This window comes from Gobio gobio, assembly GCF_949357685.1.
Source record: "Gobio gobio genome assembly, chromosome: 6".
Lineage (NCBI taxonomy): Eukaryota > Metazoa > Chordata > Actinopteri > Cypriniformes > Gobionidae > Gobio > Gobio gobio.
In genome coordinates, this window is record NC_137102.1 from 17989785 (window position 1) to 18015774 (window position 25990).

At 36.8% G+C, this 25990-nt stretch overlaps 2 protein-coding genes across 6 annotated transcripts in view; both read left to right on the forward strand.

Annotated features, from left to right (window-relative positions):
• The window catches only part of pbx1a (pre-B-cell leukemia homeobox 1a), a 76021-nt gene extending 50389 nt beyond the window's left edge, over positions 1-25632 (forward strand). For 2 of the 5 annotated variants that reach the window (XM_079818516.1, XM_079818517.1), the window contains 6 exons: positions 9599-9843; positions 10032-10222; positions 10451-10586; positions 11250-11409; positions 17369-17458; positions 23039-24633. In XM_079818516.1, the coding sequence (XP_079674642.1) occupies positions 9599-9843; positions 10032-10222; positions 10451-10586; positions 11250-11409; positions 17369-17415 (779 nt within the window). In that variant the 3' untranslated portion in view covers positions 17416-17458; positions 23039-24633. Of the gene's footprint in view, positions 1-9598; positions 9859-10031; positions 10223-10450; positions 10587-11249; positions 11410-15323; positions 15434-17368; positions 17459-23038 lie in introns of all 5 variants that reach the window. The other 3 variants (XM_079818514.1, XM_079818513.1, XM_079818515.1) reach the window with 3 other exon arrangements.
• Positions 1-25990, forward strand: part of LOC307127360 (uncharacterized protein) — an 866317-nt gene that overhangs the window by 386122 nt on the left and 454205 nt on the right. The gene's annotated exons all lie outside the window — the stretch shown is intronic.

Consider the following 25990-nt stretch of genomic DNA (forward strand, 5'->3'; position numbering starts at 1 on the left):
TTAGTACATCTTCGTGAAAAACCTAAAACAGTTTATTTAATTGAATTTTTCGTTCTGTTGTATTTATTTGGCCATTTTTTGTAATTAGTTTCTTTGTTCTTATTGTATTTCCATTTACTCTTATTCTTCCTGTCTTTCTTATTACTATAATTGTTTTAGGATCTTTTACTAGATAACCTAGTATTAGTTTTTGTTGAAGTATCAATAAGTGTGAAATTTCACTGATATTTAAAATTACTCATAAGTCAAATAAGACTTTGATAATATCGCCCACCAATAATGGTGTTAAATAATCGTGATTTCAATATGGACTAATTCAAATTTGTATTTGCCCTGCCAAAATAGGCCCCACCACATAAAATTAACACCAATAGCTATTGATGCCAACATTATCTGTGTGCAATTTGATATCAGACAATTTTATTTTTGTTAAATTATCAGTCTAGTTAGGTCGATATGCCTGTGAGAATGTTTAGTTTTAGCATTATTTAAAAAAAAGAAAAAACAATATAATGTAAAACCATTTCATTTATTTATGTATTTAATAAATAAAATAAATACTAATATTGTATTGACCATAACATTACAATTATTATTGGCTCGATATTGACCAATATGTATATTGGTGCAATATATGTGCATCCCTGTTAGTAACTAATATTTAGGCAAAAATTAGGGTTACAGTGGTCATTTTTTGTAAGGATATGTCGTAACTCTTCCCTGAAATTGATAGTAAATTGTTCAAATGCATGAAACTCAAAGATATGTGTACCTTTATCATTTTTACAGTATATTCTAACTAAGGCGTGTGGTGTAGTGAGGTGCATTAGATGCTTGTTGGCTGACTGCATGAGTCTGCTTGGAGATCTCAGGTCTCAGGTTACTGTATTGACTGCATCTGGAGAGGCTCCAGGGCCCAGCGCTGGCTGCCAGTGCCAGTCCAGGAAGGGAAACTTTCATCATCCTTGTCAGGGCCATCACAAGCGCCTTGTTTGACCATACATCTTCCTAATTGTGACAGAATACTTCAACATCATTAATTAAACATGCTTTCATTTAAGACGCTCACAGGGAGTTGAGGCCAGGGAGGGGGCTGGGCAGTATGAAAACACAGCAGCGCCGGGGCGGCTTGTTTGCATTTTTTGTTTTTCCTTTCTTTTTTTGTTTTGACTGGTTGGCTTTGTGGTCATGTCTCTGTCTAGTTTTTTTTTATGGGATCGTGGTTGTGTTAATACAAATGCCAAGTGACAAAATTAAAGGGGTTTGTAAGAGGTTTTCACAATAAGAACGTAACTTCAATGCTTCAGAATGTTCCCCTGTCATCAGTATATTATTTGTCTTGTGTGTGTGTGTGTACATTCGTTCCGGTGCAATTAACACAATGTAATGTCATTGATAGGACCTCCTCCATCCACAGATTAATTATAGATGAGTACAGAGAGAGGTGGGAATTGTCTCCTGTCACCGTTCAATTAAAAAATGCCAGAGTGGGACGAGTACTTAATCTCTGGCTTTATATAGTCAGGCTAGCCACATCGCTGTTATTCTCGCTCAGAAGCAAATCAACTTTGCCTCACTGACTATGTGTGTGGTTATATCTTTATAGTAGAACGAAGTAAGTGAATTTTCTAGGTCAAATAATACATTTACACTACCGTTCAATAATAAAAAAAGAAATTAAGATGCATTAAATTGATCAAAATTTAAAGCAAAAACCGATTGGTCTGACTTTGGATTTGTGAAATTATGGTACATAAAACATACATGCACGTAACAAAAACAGCAGGCGGACTGAATGAGAATGCAAACTCTCACAGTAGGTGGCGCTTATGGAACAGCAGCGATACAGCGTTTCCTTGCTTGTAAACAAAGCAGCGCTGCGCTTATAAACACCACTTTAATGTGCATTATACGATTACGAACGTAAGAGAAATAGAAAATGCCATCGAAACGTTTCTGAAGACAGTGCCCTCAGAGATACATTAAAATAACACCCCACCCCCAATTCAGTATTTATATATTTCTTCCAATATTTCATCTGGAACAGTGAGTGCTCTCCTCTCCTCTTTGGGTCCTTCTTCAGCATGTCCCTTCCCTGGCCTGTGTTAACGTCTTGTTTACAGAATTTGTGATATTTCCACACAATGACATTTTGGAAAATGATTGCAATGCAGTTTGTGTACAGAGTCCAGAACAGAGAGAGAAAAAAAAAAAAAAACTGGTTGCTGGTTGCTGTTTGAAGCAAAAACCGCCCAGTTCCCACCGGTCGACCGTTGGCTCTCTAGTATAGTGGACGTTTCATTTCTGACAAGCACTGTGAGTGGTCGACCAATCACAACAGACTGGGCCATCTGACCAATCAAAGCAGAATAGTCTCTCAGAAAGGAGGGGTTTCGAGAGACTGAATTCTTTATCAAACCATTTCAGACACTGTGAGAAAAGAGATAATGTTTCAATGTATATTATGAGAAAGTTAGTGTTTTTATTGATTTATTTATTTTTTATCTTGGATGCATTGTATTGTAGGAGACCTTTAAAACAAAATTAGGAACCTTTAAAATAGCATAATAGGGGCAATTTAATGAAAACCATTTCTTGTGTAGACGTCAATACAGTATATTATTGACATTTTCAAAGGTATTGTGAATTATGATTTTAAAAAGGGGAATATTCCATTTTCTTTTCTTTTTTTTTAATTACTTTCTGTCATTGCCATACTATAACAGCCTCAGTGAACTTAATTATCATCTGCTCGGTAGCTTTTATTGTCTTTAACTGAAAACAAAGATGAAATTTCAGTAACAAACTGTATGCAATTATATAATAAACACGACAAAAAAAAAAAAAAACATTTGATTTGACGCATAATGGGAAAAATTGAAAAATTAGAGATGACACCATAAAATTGGTATTTCTGGTCACCTTAGCCTAACAGTGGACTTTATCCAGGAGAATACTTACAATATATAAATATACCTTATTGCTTTTTTTTAGAAGGTAGTACAACATTTAGAAATGCTGAACATTTCAGCAAAATTGTTCACTCATTCTCCTCCAAGGAGTTTTTACAGAGAACTAAAGAGCCACGAGTCTGCAATGTGTTTCTGATACAAAATCAGGCCAAATCCTCCTGTCTCAACAGTAATCCATTCCACTCTTTGACTCCCAACTTAATTCCCTGAAGTTGATACCAGGCTTGGTTTAGACATTGAAAAGATAAACCCCCTGACTAAACCTAGCTCGAAGCCCCTGACTGCGTTAACGCCTCGTTTCGCCTAAACGAAACACTTTTTATTGCTCCAAAGGAGGATTACAAGACTGTTCAACCTTGTGATCGAGCATACATTTTAAAAAGATTACAATTTCACAAACATGAGGAAGATGCGAGTTTTCTCAGGATTATCACAGGGAATACCAGACCCGCTTGGCCTTGTTATAGAAGTGAAGAGAGTGGAATTAGGTCGTGCTATCAGGTGCGTGGGTTCTAGATCGGCAAATCAGCTGTGAAAAGGAAAACGACTGCTGGGAGGGTGAAATTAAGGCTTGTCACGTCTGAAAAGCCTCTAAAAGTAAAATTGTCCATTAGAGACTTGTAAAAACTGCTGCAGTTCATGATGCTAAATAGCACATGCAAAAAAGTAAGAGAAAAAAACAAGTAAGAGAAAGAAATGGTTAAGATGGGGTAACACGTCCATCCCACCTTTTAATTTTCTTCCCAACAGGTCAGGATATTTCATCTGAATTAATTAAATGGTTATGATCTTATTTATTTTGGGTTTTGGGGATTTGATTGTAATTCTGTGATATTTTGGTAACACTTTATTTTACAGTGTCCTTGTTACATATGTTACATGTATAGTAAAAAAGTGAAATGATGCATAATTTCATTCAACTAACCATCAACCAAACCCTAATTAGTTAAGTTAATATTACTCAGTCAGTACTTAAATATATAATTACACTGTAACAATAACACCATCAAATAAAGTGTAACCAATATTTTTTTGTCCTTTTCTTTTGTTGTTGTTGTAATTTTTCACCCAAATGAAATAAACTACAAAATAAGATGCATAAGATCATTTTAAAAATCTCATTACAGCTGGGACAAGTTTACCCCAATAGTGTAGCTGTAACCTAATAATATTTTATTTTCCCCTAATAATATATCGGATGATACATCATTATTTTATACATGCTAAACTCCTAATATGTTCGTATATGTTAGTGAAAACACAATGTTCTTAAGGGGGTCGTCTTATCCCATCTTCTCCTACAGAAAGAGATAGAAGGAAGACAGAAAGAGGGAATGATCTGCTCCTCAGAAAACTGTTAATGTTTGTCTGCGGGTGGTTGAGTTCAGCTCAGTTCACATCAGCAGCGCATTGGGAACGGACCACACACACACGCACACACACACGCACAGGCAGGGCCGGCAGCATTACGGCCTAATCGATTGCCATGCCATTACTGAATCAAAATAAATAAAGTGCATTGCGTCGGTTTGGGGTAATTAAGCAACAGCAAAGTGAATTGTATGATTATCCGCATTCATTGTATTTATTTAATATATTTCATGCATTTAATTGTGCACTGGAGGATATGGTTGGAATGAATAAATCATTATTTGCCTCATTAGATTTCCTCTCCAGATGAACGTTGCACACTTCTGGGCCTGTGTTTCTTTAGTCAATGCCGTACACCAGTCACGTTCCAGTGTTGCTGTCTCTTTCTATTATAAAGGCATAAAAGACTCGCTGTTTCTCTCTGCTTTTGAGCTATTGATACACACTTGTGTTTTTTATTCACTTTGAAATAGTTGGGTGGGCAGACAATTGAGACGAGCCTGAAATTGGACAGTCAGTGTTATTCGAAAAGCAGAACAAGATCGGTTGAAAACAGGCTGAAGCCATCGTCAAAGAGTTGAAGCGAAGAGTAAAGAGTTCAAGAAAATAATCACTTTAAGAAACACAAATACCATACAAGTGCCGCTGAAGAACATGCTAAAGAAGCAGGATGTTTGCGGTACTGCCAGCGTTCTCTGGAGAAATCTGACCTCACTGGTGTCGCTCAACCCGTGCCCTGAACTCTTGACCTGTGAAGCCCTCTGACAGCCCCTGACATTTGCAGTGGGAGTAGGCTGATTGGATGAGGCTGGGCTGATTGGGTTCGGGTTGTGGAAACAGATTGCAACACGCTGGTTGCCTCACCTTCCGCTGTCATCTTCAGAATGATGTCACAGGAACGTTTGCATTGCCTACACCGCAGTAACGGCAACAGACAGTAGTTGTTTTTGCAGGTTTACATACACCGTATTGCCTAAAGTTTTGGAATGCCTGCCTTTACATGCACATGAACTTTTATGACATCCGATTTTTAATCCGTAGGGTTTAATATGAAGTTGGCCCACCCTATGCAGCTATAACAGCTTCAACTCTTCTGGGAAGGCTTTCCACAAAGTTTAGGAGTGTATTTATTGGAATTTTTGACTATTCTTCTAGAAGTTAATTTGTGAGGTCAAGCACTGATGTTGGACGAGAAGACTCTGCTCTAATTCATCCCAAAGGTGTTCTTTTGGGTTGAGATTAGGACTCTGTACAGGCCAGTCAAGTTCGCCCACACCAAATTCGCTCATCCATGTCTTTATGGACCTTGCATGTTGTCATGTTGGAACAGGAAGGGGCCATCCCCAAACTGTTCCCACAAAGTTGGGAGCATGAAATTGTCCAAAATGTCTTGGTATGCTGAAGCATTAAGAAACCCCAACCCCTGAAAAACAACCCAACACCATAATCCCCCCTCAACCAAACTTTACACTTGGCACAATGCAGTCAGGCAAGTACCGTTCTCCTGGCAACTGCCAAACCCAGACTCGTCCAACAGATTTCCAGACAGAGAAGTGTGATTCGTCACTCCAGAGAACACGTCTCCACTGCTCTAGAGTCCAGTGGCAGTGTGCTTTACACCACTGCATCCAACGCTTTACATTGCACTTGGTGATGTAAGGCTTGGATGCAGCTGCTCGGCTGTTCCACACATTTCTTGAGCTAATCTGAAGGCCACACCAAGTATGGAGGTCTGTAGCACTGTAGCTATACCGTACTGTGATTTTACGTGGCCTTCCACTTCGTGGCTGAGTTGCTGTTGTTCCCAATTGCTTCCACATTGTTATTATACCACATAAGAATGTTGCCCATGGAGTATTCAACATTTTCAAGTCCATTCAACATATCCCAAACGGTTGACCATGGAATATTTAGTTGTGAGGAAATTTCAGGAATGGACTTATTGCACAGGTGGCAACATATCATGGTACCACGCTTGAATTCACTGAGCTCCTGAGAGCGACCTATTCTTTCACAAATGTTTGTAGAAGCAGTCTGCATGCCTAGGTGCTTGATTTTATACACCTGTGGCCATGGAAGTGTTTAGAACACATGAATTCAATGATTTGGAGGGGTGTCCCAATACTTTTGGCAATATGGTGTATGTAATAAGCCATATGGGTCACATTATATCAGCAGCTCTTAACTGGTGGGTTGCCACCTTTTCTGATTGGGTCACAGAAATGGTGCTCCGTGTTTAGGCCAAAGCTTGGAGCTTGGAGCCCTTTCCTCGGACAGCACGCCAAATACGCATATTTTAAACTATATCTGATTATATCTAAGTGTGAACTCATGAATACAGAGAAAAAAAAACAATGCTTATTGCAAATAAAAACAAATCATATATTTCCATATAGTTGGAATAGTATCAACTTTTAAAAAGAAGGGGAAACGCTTCCTATATCTTTTGTTTTGAATGTTATGGGCTGTATTTCCATACAGTCTCTTAGTAATTGGTACTTGGTAATTCTTTTTTTTTTTTTTCAAAGGCTGTATGTATTTGTGACCCTGGACCACAAAAGGGTCCTTTCCATTGATGTATGGTTTTTTAGGATAGAACAATTTTTGGACGAGATACAACTATTTGAATATCTGGAATCCGAGGGTGCAAAAAAATCTAAATATTGAGAAAATCCTTTATTGAGAAAAGCCTTTAAAGTTGTCCAAATGAAGTCTTTAGCAACACCTATTATTAATAATATATATATATATTTTTATATATATATTACAGTAGGGAATGTACTAAATATCTTCATGGAACATGATCTTTACTTAATATCCTAATGATTTTTGGCGAAGAAAAGAAAAAGAAAAATCGATAATTTTGACCCATACAATGTATTGTTGGCTATTGCCACAAATATACCTGTGCCACTTATGACTGGTTTTGTGGTCCTCATCTATTTGACCCCTATCTTTTGAACATTAGTGTGCATGTGTGTATATATAAATTTGATTCTAAAAAGGCTGTTACTGTTCAAATAAGCAATATTGACACTGTGTTTGGTCACCACTTGGCATCCAATATTACTGTAACCAAGACAGAACTGTTGTTTTATACAAGGAGTATTGGTTTTATTTGCATTCTAGCATTGTTTACTGCTGTAGATCTTTATTGTCAAGCTGGTCTTCTAGCGAAATGTGCGGATGGTTGTTTGTGAAATTTTTTGTAAATCAGGATTTGTATGCTGTCTCAAGTTGCTCTTTGTTGAATCAATGGCTTGTGCAGGTTCTGTCTGCTGTCTGTCTCTGAACAGAACAGAAGGAGAGACATCTAGTGGCACACAAAGATACAACAGTTTATCATGTTGTAATAGCACCGCACGGACAAAACTCCTCTGAGAGTCTTTATAAAATCTTATTTTCTTTGTTTAGTAATAACCAGACCCACACAGAATCCTAAACATCTTCCACTTTTTGCATGTTTGTTTCTTGCTAATTTGATAATACGTTCTGCTACCAATAACAGTGTCATACTCTTAGCTCTGTTAACATATTTTACCAAATCATTTTTACCATATTTTACATTTAAATAAGGTGATAATTGGACCTGCACTGGAGTTGAATGTAATGTAGATGTTAATGCACAGGACTGAGTACCTTTGTAACACAGTCAATATAAACAGTGAAATATGTGTAGTCCTAAAATCATAGAGATTCAAAGAGTAGAGATTCATGGTAAATTAACTTAAATTGGAAATAAGAAAGATTTCCAGAGAACCTGACAGTTCTATGAAAATAAAGAAAAATACAGCAGTGTGGGGGGTAATGATCTTAGTAATAATTTCGTGTAATGCTTTTAATAATAATAATTTAATGCTTTTACTCATCAGTGGGTAAATATCACAAGATCAAGAACCAAAAATAGCTCTGATATAATAATTTTTTTCTAAATCATTGTGCAAATCAATGAAATTATGGTTTTATTATCTCACGCCCTGCCAAGATCAGTGTATAGTTCCACGTTTTTTAATCACAAAGAAGAGAGCAATTAAAATGAGGCCATATATCATTTCTCAAGATCTGTGAAAGCTCATAAGGAGACAATGAGATGTTATTATGTTGATTTTATTGCAGACATTTACTTTATGGAGGTCACTCATATTAACGTTTTTCACAATTGCTAAGACACTAAACCCCATTCTCTGAACCTAAAGACATTCTCACTCACGAAAACACAACTAAACACAACTACAGCACAGCTATCATCGTTTAATACACACAATGGTTTAAAATTGTTCACACTTGTTTCTAATGATCAAACCAACTGTACCAAATATAAGCCAGTCCAGAGTGCACATGTGTACTGAATTTTGAAAGGTGGATGAGGAGGAAGAGGATGAGGATGAGAAAGAGCAAGGTGTGGAGAGTGTTGTCAAGGCAGGATCCGGCACACCAGAGGGCTTTTTCCTTTGTCTGGCAAGAGACAACATTGCCTGTGATGTGAACCAAGTCCTCAGGCTGGGGACGCAGCCTGAAGACATGATACTAAGGCAGAATGAATATCTCAATGACTTTTATTTTGCAGTTGCACAACATTTTTGAGTATGAATGTAGCATGCTTTTTTATTTAGATTTTTCTTTGGCCTTTTGGGCTTTTGTTTTTAGACTACTGTATTTTTACAGTATGCAAGTGCTGAATATACAGACATTCAATAGTATACAATATTCAATAGATACAATGCTATACTTGCAGAACATACAGTATACAATTTATTCACCTTACTTAGTTGCAGTCACTATACGTTTTTACACAATGCAGATGTAGTTTACTGTGTACAATATATAATTTTTTTCTGTAACCTCTTGCTCAGGATACTGTGTTCTCCTTTTTTTTATGTAGTGTCCGATGAATGACCTGTAGTGTTAATATATTGACTGAAGTGTGTATGATTTTTTTGAGCCGATTGTTTGATTTTGCCGGACAAGTTTCGTGAATGTAGTTGGAAGATTTGGCTTTGTGTTTAATGTTGTGAGAAAATGGGTGAAGGTTTCAAGAAATGTGTCTTAGCAATTGTGAAAAACTGTACACATTACATATTTATGTGCTTATCATTTTTAAGTGTTGGATTGAGAAATTGTTTAATATGATGATAAACAGTATAATATGTCAGCAAACTGAAGAGGCTACAGTGAATTTGATGGTGAGAACTGTTTTTAGCAGTTGAGTGTACAAAAATGACTCACGTTTTTATTCTTTCTTTCCTTCTTGACAGTACTCAGTATCCGTGGAGCTCAGGAGGAGGAGCCACCAGATGCTCAACTCATGCGATTGGACAACATGCTGCTAGCCGAGGGCGTGTCCGGACCCGAGAAAGGAGGCGGATCCGCTGCAGCTGCCGCTGCCGCCGCTGCTGCAGGTGGCGCCGGGTCCGATAACTCGGCCGAACACTCAGACTACAGGGCCAAGCTGTCCCAGATCCGTCAGATCTACCACACAGAATTGGAGAAGTATGAGCAGGTGAGAGAACAGATGGTGAGTCTGGATTTCAGAGACTGACCTCTGTAAATGTAAATGTTTTAAAAACAATAACAAAGAAAGACACATACTCTCTTCAGGATAGGATATTTGTCCAGGAGAGCAGCTCCTGTAGTTATGTTTACATGCACAGAGACTGATCCTTGCGCCGCCCCTCTGTGCATGTTCAGGCGTGTAATGAGTTCACCACCCATGTGATGAACCTGCTGAGGGAGCAGTCTCGCACTCGGCCCATCTCCCCTAAAGAGATCGAGCGTATGGTGAGCATCATCCATCGCAAGTTCAGCTCCATCCAGATGCAGCTCAAACAGAGTACCTGCGAGGCGGTCATGATCCTGCGCTCCCGCTTCCTTGATGCCAGGTCTGTATGAGTGTATATGTGTGTGTGTTTGTGGAAGTATCTCATACATTTTATGAGGTAACATAAATAAATTTTATGAGTATCTCACACAGCTGGTTCAAATGCGAAGGACTTTCTGAACACTGTAGCTTCTGAATAAAGCTGGCTTTGCTCTTTCCCTTTCTCATTCTCTCTTTCTCCTTCTCACTTTCTCTCTTTCTCTCTTTCTGTTCTGTCATTTTCCATTAGACGAAAAAGGAGAAACTTCAATAAGCAGGCCACAGAGATCCTGAACGAATACTTCTACTCCCACCTAAGCAACCCATACCCCAGCGAGGAGGCCAAGGAGGAGCTGGCAAAGAAATGCTCCATTACAGTCTCACAGGTGAGACTCACCAACCTTCACCTCATACAGTGATGATGATGATAATGATGATGATGATTATGATGATGATGATGATGATGATCTAACTTTGTCAGACAAAGTCTGAAATTTGTCTTGTGCTACAGTAAGTTTGTTCACAAATACAAAACCATACTACAAACAAAACCTTTACAATCACACACATAAACACACGTCTGATTCGCAATCTTTGTGGGGACTCTCCATAGGCATAATGGTTCTTATATTGTACAAACCGTATATTCTTCCCCCCTACACTGACCCCACCCCTAAACCTACCCATAAAACAAAACTTTTGGCATTTTTTTGAATTTCAAAAAAGCAATGTTTAATATGTTTTTTAAGCCATTTAGTTTGCAAGGACACAGGAAGTGGCCTCATAAACCATGTTTATGTTGTAATACCTGTCATTATACACATTTGTGTCCTTATAAACCACATATACCAGCACACACACACACCGAATAGATTACATTTTTTGTAACTTATTGAACTCTAATACAGCTTGATGCATGAAGGAATGCTTTAAAACAGTGACACAGAATACAATGAATGCTTAGACATTTGTAGTACAAAGAAACTAAAGAGCTATCAAATAACATTAAAGTTGAATTCTGATTTAACCATTAATTCTTGTTTTCTCAGGTATCAAACTGGTTTGGAAATAAGAGAATCAGATACAAGAAAAACATTGGAAAATTCCAAGAAGAAGCTAACATGTACGCTGCCAGAACTGCTGCTAGCGCAACCAACGTCTCCACCCACGGCAGCCAAGCCAACTCGCCTTCCACACCAAATTCAGCTGGTGAGTATTGCAGTAAATCAACACACAAACAACAGATGTGTTTGTTTTTCATTGGTCTCCAACTAGTTTTTAGAATAATTATGGTGCACAAATGCCAACTTTAATGTCACCAACTGGCAAAAAAGAAGTTCAGTCACGACAACTCTCAGACTGAATACATTTCAACCAGCATTTATTTGCATGGAGTATGAAATATACATACACTCTCAAAAAAAAAGAGTACAAAATTTTATCTTTTAAGGTACAAGTGTCCGTCACTGGGGTGGTACCCTTAAGGGTACATTTTTGTACCTCTAAGTCAGGGGTAGGCAAGTTCGGTCCTAGAGAGCTGATGTCCTGGAGAGTTTAGCTCCAACCCTACTAAGCCACCACAGTATAAAACTCATGTCTCCCAGCATGCATTTCAGCATTAAGTATGTCACCATTGTTGAGATTCATATGCTGATTCTTGATATCTGTGTGTGTCTAAACTTTTTTCTCCCTAGAATGTATTTAAAAATCAAAATTCAGAATGCCTGATCTGTGGCAAGAAAGTATTGTTTGTGAATATTATTTATTTATATTTTTAGTCAGTGATGAGTTTAGTCAATCATTTTTCTTCATGAAAAGTTTTGCTTATGGCTTCTTTTGATTTGAGCAGATTTTGTGTTTTGTTAACACTGTAACAAAAACCACAAACTCGCATAAGAGTCGAACTGCCCAACTAAAGAAAACACTCATCACCACAATGGTGACCAAATATATTCAATAAAACCAACATCTAAACCACTGTTAATTCTCAATAAGAGCTTCTATAGATTTCTTTCAGGGTTGGAGTCAAACTCTGCAGGACAGCAACTCACTAGGACCGAACTTGCCTGCCAATGGTTTAATTGTACCCTAAGGACCAATTGTGTATCTTTAAAGGTACAGTTATACGTTTTGTTCTTCAAAGAACAAAATTGTACCTCCACTGTACCTTTTTTTCTGAGAGTGTAGGCTTTATTTTGGTGGACGAGATCTGCTACGCTGCTGCTGCTGAGCAAATAAAATCATTTTTTTCAGGTTAGTCAAAATTACAAATAAAGGAAAGGCTGCTGCAAGAAATGGTAAAACCCCCATAACAGATCTCTACAGGTGGCACTGGGGAGGATGGGGGGTGACAGGAGCTTTCATATCACGCAGTGTGCCGATTGCAGGCTATATATGGTTATGTCGATTTGGAAGTACTTCTGATTGGCTGGTGCCATGGTGTTGAAATAACCAATTGGTGTTCGTAGAGTTTCATGCCTGATCTATGTATTTCAACATTGTAATGTTTTGAATATTCCACAATTGCCTACCTTTATTTACACTTTCTTTACTGTAGCATTCCCATAATGTTTCTCTGTTAGAGATTCAAGTCCTCCTCTTCTTTGTCTACATCAGCAGCTTGACCTGCAGCACAGCTCGTACAAAACTCTCGCTTTTCAACAAACAAAAAAATCACCTTTTACTCATCAATTTCTCTGCTTTTTTTTTCAATTTTACCAGTTTGACTTAACAGTTATTTGGCTAAAATGATATTTTGCTTTATCTGGAATGAACGCACCTAAGGTACCAGCTGGCTTGGTCACTGTTGTCTGGTTGACCTCCTGGATGTCATTATGAAGAGATGGTCAAGCCTTTTGTCATATAGCCTTGAAGTGATTAGAGGTCCATGTACATTTGATTAGTGCCCTGCAGCTTTTAAAGCGGAAATTAAGTTAAGCCCTGCTCTCTCTTAAACATCTAGGGCATCTTGCGTCGTCTCCTCCATTAAAAGGCAAATAGCATTCTTTGATTCCTTGTGTGACTCAATTAGCACATCCTGAATGACTTGCCTGTGGCCGTGTAACTGTACGGTCCATCTTAGATATCACTGTACTATTAATAATCCTTCTTCACCCATTGTTGTTCTAGAAACACTTTAATAGCTATTATAGGTTTTTGTGTTAAGGTAAAGGTGCATGCACATTAGCAACATTTCTGTGATATGTCTGTTGTCATAAAAGTGTCTTCTCACACAGAAGTCACTTTCAAACCATGCAGCTTTCTGTTGATCAATTCTGCAAATCATCATGACCAACTTGAACCGGATGAGAAACCTGTGTGGGGAAATTTAGTGAAATCCCAGAATGTTGAATTACAACTGAAATGATGGGATTTCACCCACAATGCTAAATGTGACCACACATTAAAATGTAATATGTACATTTGTGACTTTTGACTACATTAGAACTCTCCCCGTTGAAACAAAACAGCTTAAACTTGCCTAAGGAGCTTGGCTAGTCACCCAGCCTTGCCAAGATGGTCAGGCAGGTCTGTTTCGTTGGTTTTAGAGGGATTTGGGTACTGGCCAACCAGCTAAAGACTGGCATGACCAGGCTGAGAACAGTAAACAACCTTAGGCAGGTTCAGCAGGACTGTTCCAAAATCCAGTGAGCCGCCTTGCTGTCTATATAGACAGCATCCTAATCGAAAAGAAAGGGACTGATTTATTATGTCCTCTAGCATTAAAAAGGTGTAGTGCTTATATGAAGCACACTGGAGACTGCACTAGACAATTGATTTAGGGCTTGGTGATAAATCAATATTGTTATTTATCAATAAATATATCAAATAAATCCACAATATTATTGATGATAAACGGTTGAGTAATTTTCTATATTTAGCCCTCATCATGTATCGCTAAAAAGTCTGCATATTCTGTGCGTCTTTGTGTGAATGAGTGGCACTTTCATCTACTACACATACCCAAACACATGAGATGCTCACTGTTTTCCTCTCACCATATTTTCTCGTATTTCATTTGAGAAAAACTATTGTCAAATACACACTGAAATTCAAAGGTCTTCACGTCAATCCGCCAAAAAAAGAAAGTTCTTGAACAATTTGTGACAGTTAAATATTATTGTACATTAAAATGTACGGTAACACTTTATTTTACAGTGTCCTTGTTACATATATTGCATGTACTTGCCATAGTAATAACAGTAAATTATGCATTATTACATGCAACTAACCCTCAACCAAACCCTAATCCTACCCTAACCCTATAGTAAGTGCATGTAGTTAATTAATATTACTCCGTACTTAAATATATAATTACACTGTACCAATACCAAATGTACTTCTCAAAGTAATAATAATGTATTTTTTTCCTTTTTAAGGAATATCACACAACCAAGATATTTTTTCATCCATGTTATATTGCATACAATGTACAAGTTCTTTGTAACAGTACTAATTAATTGTAATATTTTTATTGCATACTAAAATATTAATTAAATTAAGGTTTTATGTTTTTTTTTCTGTAGACACCATTTTTAACAGAAATGTGTATTAAATCATAAAACACAGAATCCAGAAAAAAATCAAATAAATTTGAAAACAGAATATGGGGGGGGGGGGGGGGTTATAAAATGGATTTTTAAATGAATTTGTATAGCTTACTCGGTGTAGTTAATGAACAACTATGTTTACGTTCATTCTTAAGGTCTGACACACACCTGGAATGCATTTCCTTCCCCCATTAATGGTTTGAAATGAATATTGTGATAAATACTGATATTGAATGAAATGGAAGAATATTGTGAATATATTTTTGTCCATATTGCACAGCCCTAAATTAATTCCAAAGAGTTACTTGGCATGTTGCTAAGCTAACAGAAATATTAGGTACTTTTAGATATTGAATGAACTGTAAATATTAATCATCATTTCTCTTGACTCACTCTGAGCTTGGATCTGGCATTTGAAACAAAGCCTGTGAGGTTTTTAGCATAGAACCCTTACTTAAAGTAACAGCTCTGCACTACTAACCCTCCTTACTTCAGTCTTACTGTTGCATGACGGTTTCTTGTCTTTATCTATCCCTGTCTTTCTTTCTCTCTCTCGGCCTCTCTTCCTCTTAGGTTCTGCTGGCTCTTTTAACATGAACTCTGGGGACTTGTTCATGAGTGTGCAGTCTCTGAATGGGGACTCATACCAGGGGGGCCAAGTGGGGGCCAACGTTCAGTCACAGGTAGGGAGTACCGCTGAGAGAAAGGGCAGATAACCGTAACTAATTTCATTCAATTACACCCAATCACACATTGTGCTGTCGTAATAGCGGTCCTTATTACCCAGCTCTCAAAATCATGTCACGGCTGCAGTTTGCCCAGTGGGCCTGGATCCATTAGTACACCAATTCCTTTGTTATATTTATTAAATTTCTAACAAAGGAACCTTAGAAAAGTGCTTCTGCCTTTTTTTTGGCGGAGTCCTTTTGTTAATTAAGCTTTGCTTTTCGCCGAACCCCCTTTGCAAGCAAAGCACATGCTGTTCCTGAAATCGAATCATTTGTTCTTGTGTTAGCCCATATTTTCAGGGGAACCTTCTCCATTAGTACCGAATGGTACGTCTCTGTCATAACTTATAAAATAGTCATCATCTTGTTGTATATCCTTGTCACAACAAAGTTCATCTCTCAGCTCCAGCCCGCTCATCTTAGTGTCCGACGCGTGTAGATTTCTGCTCTGCCAGTGCTGACATGACGGGCCTCCTGACCTTGAGGACGGACTGGGGTTACAGTTTGCCTCCAGCAGTTGTACACTGCTTCGTGGCCATTGTCAACATCCAAATGAATAGACCATCAAAGACAGTCTTGGAAACAATACAGCTCTTGTCAGCGGGATTGCGTATCTGTCATGCTGTCACGTCCGCCACCGTGGCTGCCTGACCTTGCCCGGCACGCTAGCATCCAAACACAGGGTGCTTTGGTTTGTCCCCTTATGACGTTCATAATGTTTTTCTCCCATAACGAAGCAACTTCTCCAAAGGCTCGGGGTGCTTCATGAATATTCAGTGCTGGAATCCCAGAGGAAATCTTCTGAAATGAGTTCATGTGGTGCAGGAATTACATGAGAGAGATTTCACATGAGGTTATTTTCGTGTGTTTTGATAGAATTGATACAAATATTATATATATATATATATATATATAATATACATTATATATTGTTTTTAATTAGGGCTGTCAAGCGATTACAATTTTTATTCTAATTAATTACATGATGTCCCAAATAATTAATTGCAAGTTAATTCCACATCAAATTTGGCAGCGAAATTACCCCCAAAAGATCATTTAAAGTCATTATTGTGTTAAATGAAGTAAGCATCTAATAGATATTACAAAACATAGCTTTAGAAAGAAATATTTGATTTGATTCAACATAGAATGTATTACACATAAATGTTTAGGCTAGCTGTGGCTTTACAGGTAATATTTTTGTTGGCAAAATTGAAATCATAACAAAACAGACAATTTTGTGTCTAAAATATAACACAGTATTAACTTCTCATTTATTGAACTGTTGTATAAAATCAATATCACATTTGTACTCATGCTATTCGGGACAAAAACAGCACTCGTGTGATATTGTGCTCGTTACTCATGTGATATTGCTTAATATTGCTTATATATATATGAGACAAAAATACATGGGCTTTTTTGCCCTGATATCTTGAATTTTAGGGCGTTCTAATTGTAAGATGACCTAAATGTAAATGTAAGATGTAAGATGACCTACATCAGGTCTGGGCTGGGTGTGTTAAATGCATAATTTTTCCATAACTAATTAATTCAATGAACGTGTTAAATCAGCATCCCTTATATATATATATAATTATAATTTGTATATTTATGGTTTAAATTTTTCATCAAATTTAATTCTCTAAATTCACACATTCACATGATTTGTTAATTACACTGTAAACATGGGTTTATTTTCTCTTCAGTTCAGGAACAAATTGTGTTTGATATCTGCAGCACAAACATTTCATTCAACATTTCATGACCTTTTTGGTTGCCAATATCCTTTTGATATCAGGGTGACCTTTTCTCAGCACAAACATCTTTGTTTTGTATGGGTATTGTCTGACCCTGTCTTTTGTTTGTGTTGTGTTCTCCTGTCTGCAGGTGGATACTCTTCGCCATGTTATCAGTCAGACAGGCGGATACAGTGAAAGCCTCGCTGCCAGTCAGATATACAGTCCACAGGGCATCAATGTAAGTCCATACTTAGTCTCCTCAATTTCATCAATTTCACTTCTTTTTGCTCTTGTACCTGATTCTCAAGACCAGTGCCATTAGCTTGATATTCAAAAGTTTGGGGATTTTTTAAAAATGTTTTTTGTTTTGTTTTGAAAGAAGTCTCTTATGCTCACCGACAGTAACATTAGGAAATATTATTGCATTATAAAATAACTGTTTCCTGTTTTAATATATTTCTAAAATGTACTTTATTCCTGTGATGACATCATTACTCCAGCCTTCAGTGTCACATGATCCTTCAGAAATCATTCTAATGTGCTGCTCAAGAAACATTTCTCATTATTAACATAAAAATAGTTTTGTTTATTATAATATTGTTATTAGGGATATCCCAAGCTGATCTCAAGTATCCTGATGGTGCCAATTAAGCATTTTTTAACTGATCGTATTAACTATCCTGAGCTATATTCTTTATATTACGTCAGCTGTCATGCAGGTGTTGTACAGTAGGTGGCGATATGCACCTTCAAGCAGGTTTGCTAACCGCCATTAAAAGGAAAAGAAGAAACTCAAATGTGCATGTGTGAAGAAAATTTGCAACAAAAAGAAAAAAAGTGGAGATAAGGTTAGAAAGTATGAAGCTTGCAATGTCAGAATGCCAACGCTTTACGCTCGAACGTACGTGTGACGCGCTAGAACAGAACTCTTTGGTTCTGTGTTTGTGCTCTGTGTTTAGCATATTTGATGCGCACTTTTGTTAAGTACTGTTTATTTTTATCTGCCGGTGTTGCGGTGTTGCCATAAAGCGTTGGCATTCAAAGTCTGACATCGCAAGCTTCATACTTTCTAACCTGATCTCCACTTTTTTTCTTTTTGTTGCTATTCTTCTTATTATTGTATATATAAAATACAAGAATTTTAAATCAGTAGTCCCAAATTCATAACTACACAGTTTGTTTTCTACCATTGTAACTGATGTTTACATATATTAATATCTTTATACAGTGTAATATCTATATATTAATGTTAACTCATGCAATTATATATTCAAAAAAAAAAAAAAAAAAAAAAAAAAAATATATATATATATATATATATATATATATATATATATATATATATATATATATATATATTAATAAATATTTATTATTATTCAATTAAAATATTTATTGCAATTAATGCAGAATCAGGTTTTTCTGTCGTCCTTTGGCTAGTGTTACATTATATGATCACACTCTTATTCATGCAAATGCTTTAAAACCATTCAATCGCGACAAAACAAAAGGGAACACCCTGTCTTTGAATGTCCTGTCTATGTGAGACACACATGATGCACAGAAAGACGTGCGCCAGTATTGTGCTCACAGACAGCGCACCAGAATTGAGTTCTCTTTTGCGCTTGAACGAACAATAACACACACAATTACGCCAAAATGTCAGTTTTGTTGCGTATCCTCATAAGAGCAGTCTTGGATGATTTAAATAAAGTCTTAAATGAACTTAAAGAGTTGTGAGAAAATGAGATGCGCGTGACAGCGCGTCAGATCAGTGTCATGTTCGGCAGTGGCAGATCTTAAAGCGACAGCAGCCTAATAAACCAGTTGCTGTGATGTCTGTCATCAATGTTTATTAAAAAACAAAGGTAACAGAGAAAATTGTAGCTTTAATAAGGTTGAATCTATATTTAATTTATTATTTATGCTATGCAGACTCTATATTCTGTATATTTCCTACCTTTTCCTAACTTTATATTTCTACCTCCAGGAAGGCCGCAGGTAAATATTAAATTAAAAGTAATTTTTTAAAGACTAATAAATGTTGAAATTGCTATATCTTTCAATTATGATATGTTGAAAGTCTATCAATAATCTTAAAAAAAATCTATATCAGTAGCTGTATTAGTATCAGTGATACTAACCTTCATTCATAAAAAGATGTCATTACAACAAACATTAAAAAAAAAATGTCTTTAAGTTGTTTCTACATTAATTTGGAGAGTAACTGTGAAATTATGACAATATAAAAACATTAAAAACTGATGTTTTTAATTGCGAATAATTACAGAAAAAAAATGTGATTAATTAGTTAATTTTTCAAATGTATATATATATATATATTGTTACAATTATTATTGCTTATAGTGTTTTGGTAACACTGCTCACCTCTAGCTGGTCCATATTGATTAGTGGTGCCAGTGGTAATAGGCACACTGGCAACAGTCACCAAGGCGACCGTAAATCGGAAATCAGTGTCAGCGTTACCAAAGCTGATTCAGCCACATAAACAGCACCAGCATCAAAGAAGCCCAGATGCAGTTGCTTTTCTGATCATCAAACTCATTGAAAGATTTCGATTATGTCCTCCACAGTTTTGAGCGCACATTAAAAGAATTGTGTTAACCAGAGGAGACGAGCAGCTCTAACCATCAGTTTTGTACTGGGGGAGGAGTGTTTAAGAGAGAGGGAGAGAGAGAGAGAGAGAGAGAGAGAGAGAGAGAGAGAGAGAGAGAGAGAGAGAGAGAGAGAGAGAGAGAGAGAGTGAGAACGCAAGCGGCAGAGGCCAGCATGTAAAATCCACAGCGACAAGCCGTGTCGCCAGCAGAGGAAATTGATCAGACAGTCTCAAGGGAGGGCTGAGTAGAGATTTGGGACAGCAATCCAAGTGCATTGGTCATATCACACATCTGCCACCTTAACAGCACTGACAGGGAGCCAGCAAAGTGTGAGAAGGGGAAAAAAAAAGAAAAAAAGACAAACACACTAACACAGTCTCTCTAAATAGCCGTGTGTCCTGTGGAAGTGACCCAGCACTTCTGTGCCATCTATGGCTGACGGAGAGCATGTTTTTGTCAGGATGGCTTAGGATGATACAAATAAATATTTGAAGCCTTTAGAATAAAATATTTCTGAATTAAATAAGAAATATTTAATAAGATTTAATTAAGATTTTTTGAATGAAATAAAACATTTTATCTGAAAATATATTTTATTCACTTACATTGTACATGTAAATATTTTCAAATTAAATGAAATCTGATTAGACATTTTATCTGAACACGTCTTTTATTCACATAGATTTTGAATTTAAATATTTCTGAATTAAACAAAATCAGGAAAGACATTTATTCTGAAAATTGCTTTTATTCACTTAGATTTGGAATATAATGTCTTGACTGCTTTAATAAGCAATTATCAATTGTGCCATTGTCTGTAATTGCTCAATATTATAAGGCGTCATGAACGGCTTTTAAAATTTTTTATAATGTTCTCTGAAGTCCACTTATATTGTTATCAAGATTTTTACATCAAAAACATCTTCATTTAGAAGTGACGGCTATTTCCTATCATGTTTTTGACCCTCTGTTTCAAACACTCCGCTTTGATGGGCGAGCAGCATTCAAGCCTCGGAAGTAAATGCAAATAATTTTCAATGTCCCCGCAAATACACGTCGAACGTCAGGTTTTGAAAAATATTTTGTTACATAGTTGAAACATTTGCCAATGATGTGAAACATGTACAAGTCCTGGTTGTGGCAAATCAAATTTAAAGGGATAGTTCACCCAAATATGAAAATTCTGTCATCATTTAGTAACCCTCAAGTTGTTCCAAACCTGTATGAATTTCTTCTGCTGAACACAAAGGAAAATATTTGGAGGAATGTTTGTTACCAAGCTGATCTCAGCAGCATTGACTACCATAGTTACCCCCCCCCCCCCCCCCCCCCCCCCACCACACACACACACACACACACACACACACACACTTTGGTAGTCAATGGCTGCCGAGATCTGTCAAGGTTATACAGGTTTGGAACAACTTGAGCGTGACTAAATGATGACAGAATTTTCATTTTTGGGTGGACTATCCCTTTAAGTACTTGGAGTTACGACAGTTATTATTGACATAAGATCACTTGCAGTGTTTTGTGTAAATGGAATAATGAATTAATGTACCATTGTTTAACCCCATAATACTGCCAGATCCAACAGTCGTAACTGCATCATCTTTTATTTTCAGTCTCTCTGAAAAGCATGCGCCGAACTGTGTCTTGTTTAAAAACAAATCTGCAGTAAAGTGAAGCAAACTAACTAACAGTGTCTAACTGATGCGATCTGACTGGAGCTTTGTTCAAATTAAAGTTCATCCACACTTTCTTAGTGTTAGAATCATAAAGATTGTAATGCAAAGAATGTGTTTAATAATGCGATAAATCTGACACGAGTAATTTTGGCAGCTTGGTTTTTGAGTTAACAAAGAAGTTTTGAGTTCTGAAACATACAGGATTTCTTTTTATTATAATACAATGACCTCTTACATGTCAAAAGATCAAGGAACGTTTCTTTAGAAATATGTCTTATGTTTGTGAGCCAAGTATTCACTAAGCTAGAGTTCCTTTTCTGAAGACTATCTGAATTAACTTCTTTGACAGAGAGGCTGCAGATTGCGCATCATGTTTGTTTTCTTTATTTTGCAAAAAGCAAAACATTTTTTTTTCATTGTGACTGTACACAAAATGGTGTATAATGGTGTATAACACTTGCCTGAATGATAAAAAACGACAGAGTTATTTGAGTCTCTTTGGCACTGATAAGAAAAAAAGAGAGCCGATCGTGCCGGCGCGACCGCCCGACTCGAGGCGGTTAAAATTTTGTCCCATATTAAAGTACAAATATTAAATTGACGCTTTTCAGTGCAGTCATTTCTATTAAAGATTTATAAATCTCAACTTGATTGATTTCATGTTCAATATTAATTAAATGATCAAAATTTTGTACATGAAAACCTGTAACCATAAATAAAAAAGAAGAAATCAGCATCACAAACATTTGCATCGTAATGCTGTGATAAATAAGATTGAGACACTTTCTCTGGCTACATTAAGACAGAATTCACTGTCTTAAATAACATGATGTTTTTCCTTCTCCACCCAAATAAGTTATTCGCCGTTTTTTCGTATGTGAATAATGACGGCCTGAGACATAAAGCATTTATGTGGGGGAGCTTTCCTCTCGCCCATGCGCTGTAATTACGCCTTTGAAATAGACATGGGGTGTCACCAAAGCTGAAGATTTGAAAAGTTTTTTTCTCTCCTCGCTCTGCTCTTTCTTTTTTGATTACAGACTGCCTCTATCTAAAATAACAGGCTGGGAAAATAAGAGGCTGCCAAAGCCCATTTCTAGTCCTTTTTCTGATGGCATGGAAATTGCTATTAATGCCCCAAATGCTCTTTAGGCAACCTGTCTCCCGGACATGAAATGGCCTCCATTTTAGGTGCCCATTATACTTTCATTCCTTTAGCCAATGTGATAATTTGCAATAATTGATTCCTCCATCATCTGTCTTTTGAAAATCTTGTTCTGAAAATGACTCGCTATGACTCGTAATATGCAGCATAACATCGTTCCTTTTTTACTGCCTCACTTCATGCAAAAGTGTGTTTATAGTGAGGGAATTCATTATAGTCGCTCTCGTTTGGATTTCACGACAGGGTTCATAGCCGGTCGCAATGCGTCTTTTTATTCGGATGAGTGTTGTGTTTTGAAATATACAGTACACTTCATCATTTTGTCTTTTGCTTTTTCCTCATGAAAGGCAAACGGCGGCTGGCAAGACGCCCCGACACCCTCCTCAGTGACCTCGCCCACGGAAGGACCCGGGAGTGTCCATTCTGACACCTCCAACTGATCAGCACCATCCATCCTCAAAGAGCGTGGGATCTTCAGACTGCTCTCGCTAAAAATCCAGCGATCCACCCTCCGCAGATTCGGATTAACGTCCCACATGGTCATACACAATCATGCCATACCACCCTGGAACATTTGGGATACTTTACAAGATTTTAGAAAACAATTATGAATTAAAAAAAAAAAAAAAAAAAAAAAGATGTGTTTGTACAGTTTTCACAGTGTCTTTTAGGTGGCGCAGGGGGACTAACTAACCTGTGACTGTTTCAGTCTTATGAGGCTATTGTTAATGTTGGAACAACCAGTCGTTGTGTTTCAATTTAAATGCTTCATTCTACCTCCCAGCAAAAAGAAGAATAAAAAAAGAAAAGAAAAGAAAAATGAGAAAACAACAGTCTTTGTTTTCTTCAAAATAACAGATACCACTTGTTATATTGCTTGAGAGGAAGCTCTCCTTATTGGTACGATCAATTTTTATTGCCTCTTTTGTTCATATTTTGTTCATAGTGATATATTGACTATTTGTTTTTGTTTGTTTTTTCAAAAGACGCTCCAATACCAATTCAGCTATATTAAAGTATTTCCTTTGACAGTTTTTGCCCTATAAAAACAGATTTTTCTTGTACATCTTTGTATAAAACGTGAAATACTGTAGGATGTGTGGAGGTCACTCCATTGACCATTTGAAAGCTGATTATCATGTTTTCCCCATAAAAGCATTAAAAGCTGTCCATTAGATAAAGGTAAATGCTTGCTTTTATCGTAGAGAGCAGTCCAAACAACTCTGTTGTCGTAGATTTCATTTGGAGTCATTTCCTCACTCTGTTTGTTTTTGAGGACACCGTCTGCGAGTCGATGAAAATGTAACTGATTCCGGAAATGGCGGAAGCATCAAGTCATTATGGTCTATAATGACATTTCCTCCCCGCTTTCACTTCAGATTGCTTTCAAACGCTCCCTTATTCCCTTTCTCCCTTAAGTGAAGGAATTTGACATAAAGAGCAATATATTTGTTTGGTTTATACAAACTGGTGTCTTTTACTACCCCGAATCATGGAAAAAACAAGCACTAATGCTCTTTATTGTTTTGAATTGGTTGTATTAGTTTTATTATGTTTCTTATTATGTTGCGTTGACTAGAAAAAACCTTGAAGGTTTCATCAAAAGGCCACGCCATAGCAAATGCTAACCTGACATCTTGATGTTTTCCCTGTAATTTCAAGTATGAGAGCCAACTGTGAGTGTACAGATTTAGAAACAAGCAATGTACATTTAACATTACAGCTGAGTGTCGCTGGTAACCAAAATCCTTTGTGTAAAGAATGTAAAAGAATATGAAATATCATGCTCATAGCTGTTCAAACATAATGAGCTTTTCTCAGTTTTCTGTAGCATTTGTATGGAAGTCAGAAATTTCCTCTCATTTCTTTTGGCCAATTTGTATAGATGAAGCCACTGTTTCCATTGTGAAATCATGACTGATGTAGCGCTTCTGCCTAATTGAAAAAAAAAAAAAATTATCTTGAAAAATTCAATAGTTAACTAATTTTTGTTGAAAATATATCCCTGTCTGTCAGGGCTCCGGGTAATGAAGTTTGTTTTGCAGTACATTGAATCAGAATCCATTTAAATGGGGAAGTCATTAAGTTAATACGATTTGGACATTTCGACGGTCACTCTTAGCTGTGTTGATGCAGGTAAAGTGCCATACAACCGTTCAGTCTATATGGACCCTTTTGCCCCCGAACCCAGAAATCAGTTCAGCGGCTACAGGTCCAAACCCTGACCTGTAGTGAAGCCGGTCGATCGTCTCTGCTCTGATGTTTATGTATCGCTAATATGACACCAGTTTCTAATATCATACTATCCCCCATTGATTTGTACTCTGTAAAACGGGTTCTAACAAAAACATTGCCAAAAAGGAAGATGCTCCACCTCTTTAATGGATATTGGGGGGGAAATGTTTGGGAAGGTTCATCACTATTCACTATCAAAACCAAAAATGTAAAAACTGAAAGTAGCTTATGTATGTATAAGAAACAGAAATATGTGACCGATATTTCATTGCCTTTGCCTTCAATAATGGCTTTGATGAATCTTTTTCTTTCTTTCTTTTTTGTTTTTAGCCTTTGTTTAGCTCTCATTATCCAGACATTCTGAAACACCTTTTTATTTTTTATTTTTTGGTAATAGTTTGAAGATAATCATGCTAATCCATATGAAAATACAAACATTCGTCATCCGTTATTTGAATGACATACTTTTATGACACAAAAGTACACAAACTCTAGTTTGCTGATGGTTGCCATTGTGAAAATGTATATATATTTTGTGAAATAGACTTGACCACACCTGCTATAAATGCATTATTAGACTTCACGATTATGTACCATATGAAGCATTGAAGTCCAGACTGTTGTGTTTGGGTTTCTGCCACAATTCCCACAAACTTTGTCTCAAAATTGACATGATTATCATCAATAAATGTTGTATTGCTCACTGAACAGTATTGAAACACATCAGTATGTATTTTGTGAGATTCTCTGTTTTGGTATTGTTTTTATAAAGGTTTTACAGGGTTTAAGGCTTTTCTTGTTCTCCAATTTATGTTTAGGGACCATTTTAGTAGAGTAAAGGACATATGGATACACAGTGTATATCACATCTATAAAGGGCACAATTGGCATTAGTCAACTCAATCCACAACTTTGATCCAGATTTTACACACTTCTTCTCCATTATCACATCTTTTCGTAGCCTGATATTTTAAATTCAGCCCTTAACAAATTATTCCATTTTGCATGTGTTTTGCTTACAATAAAATACTGCAGTGTTTTGAGTAAATCCTGATGTATTTTTT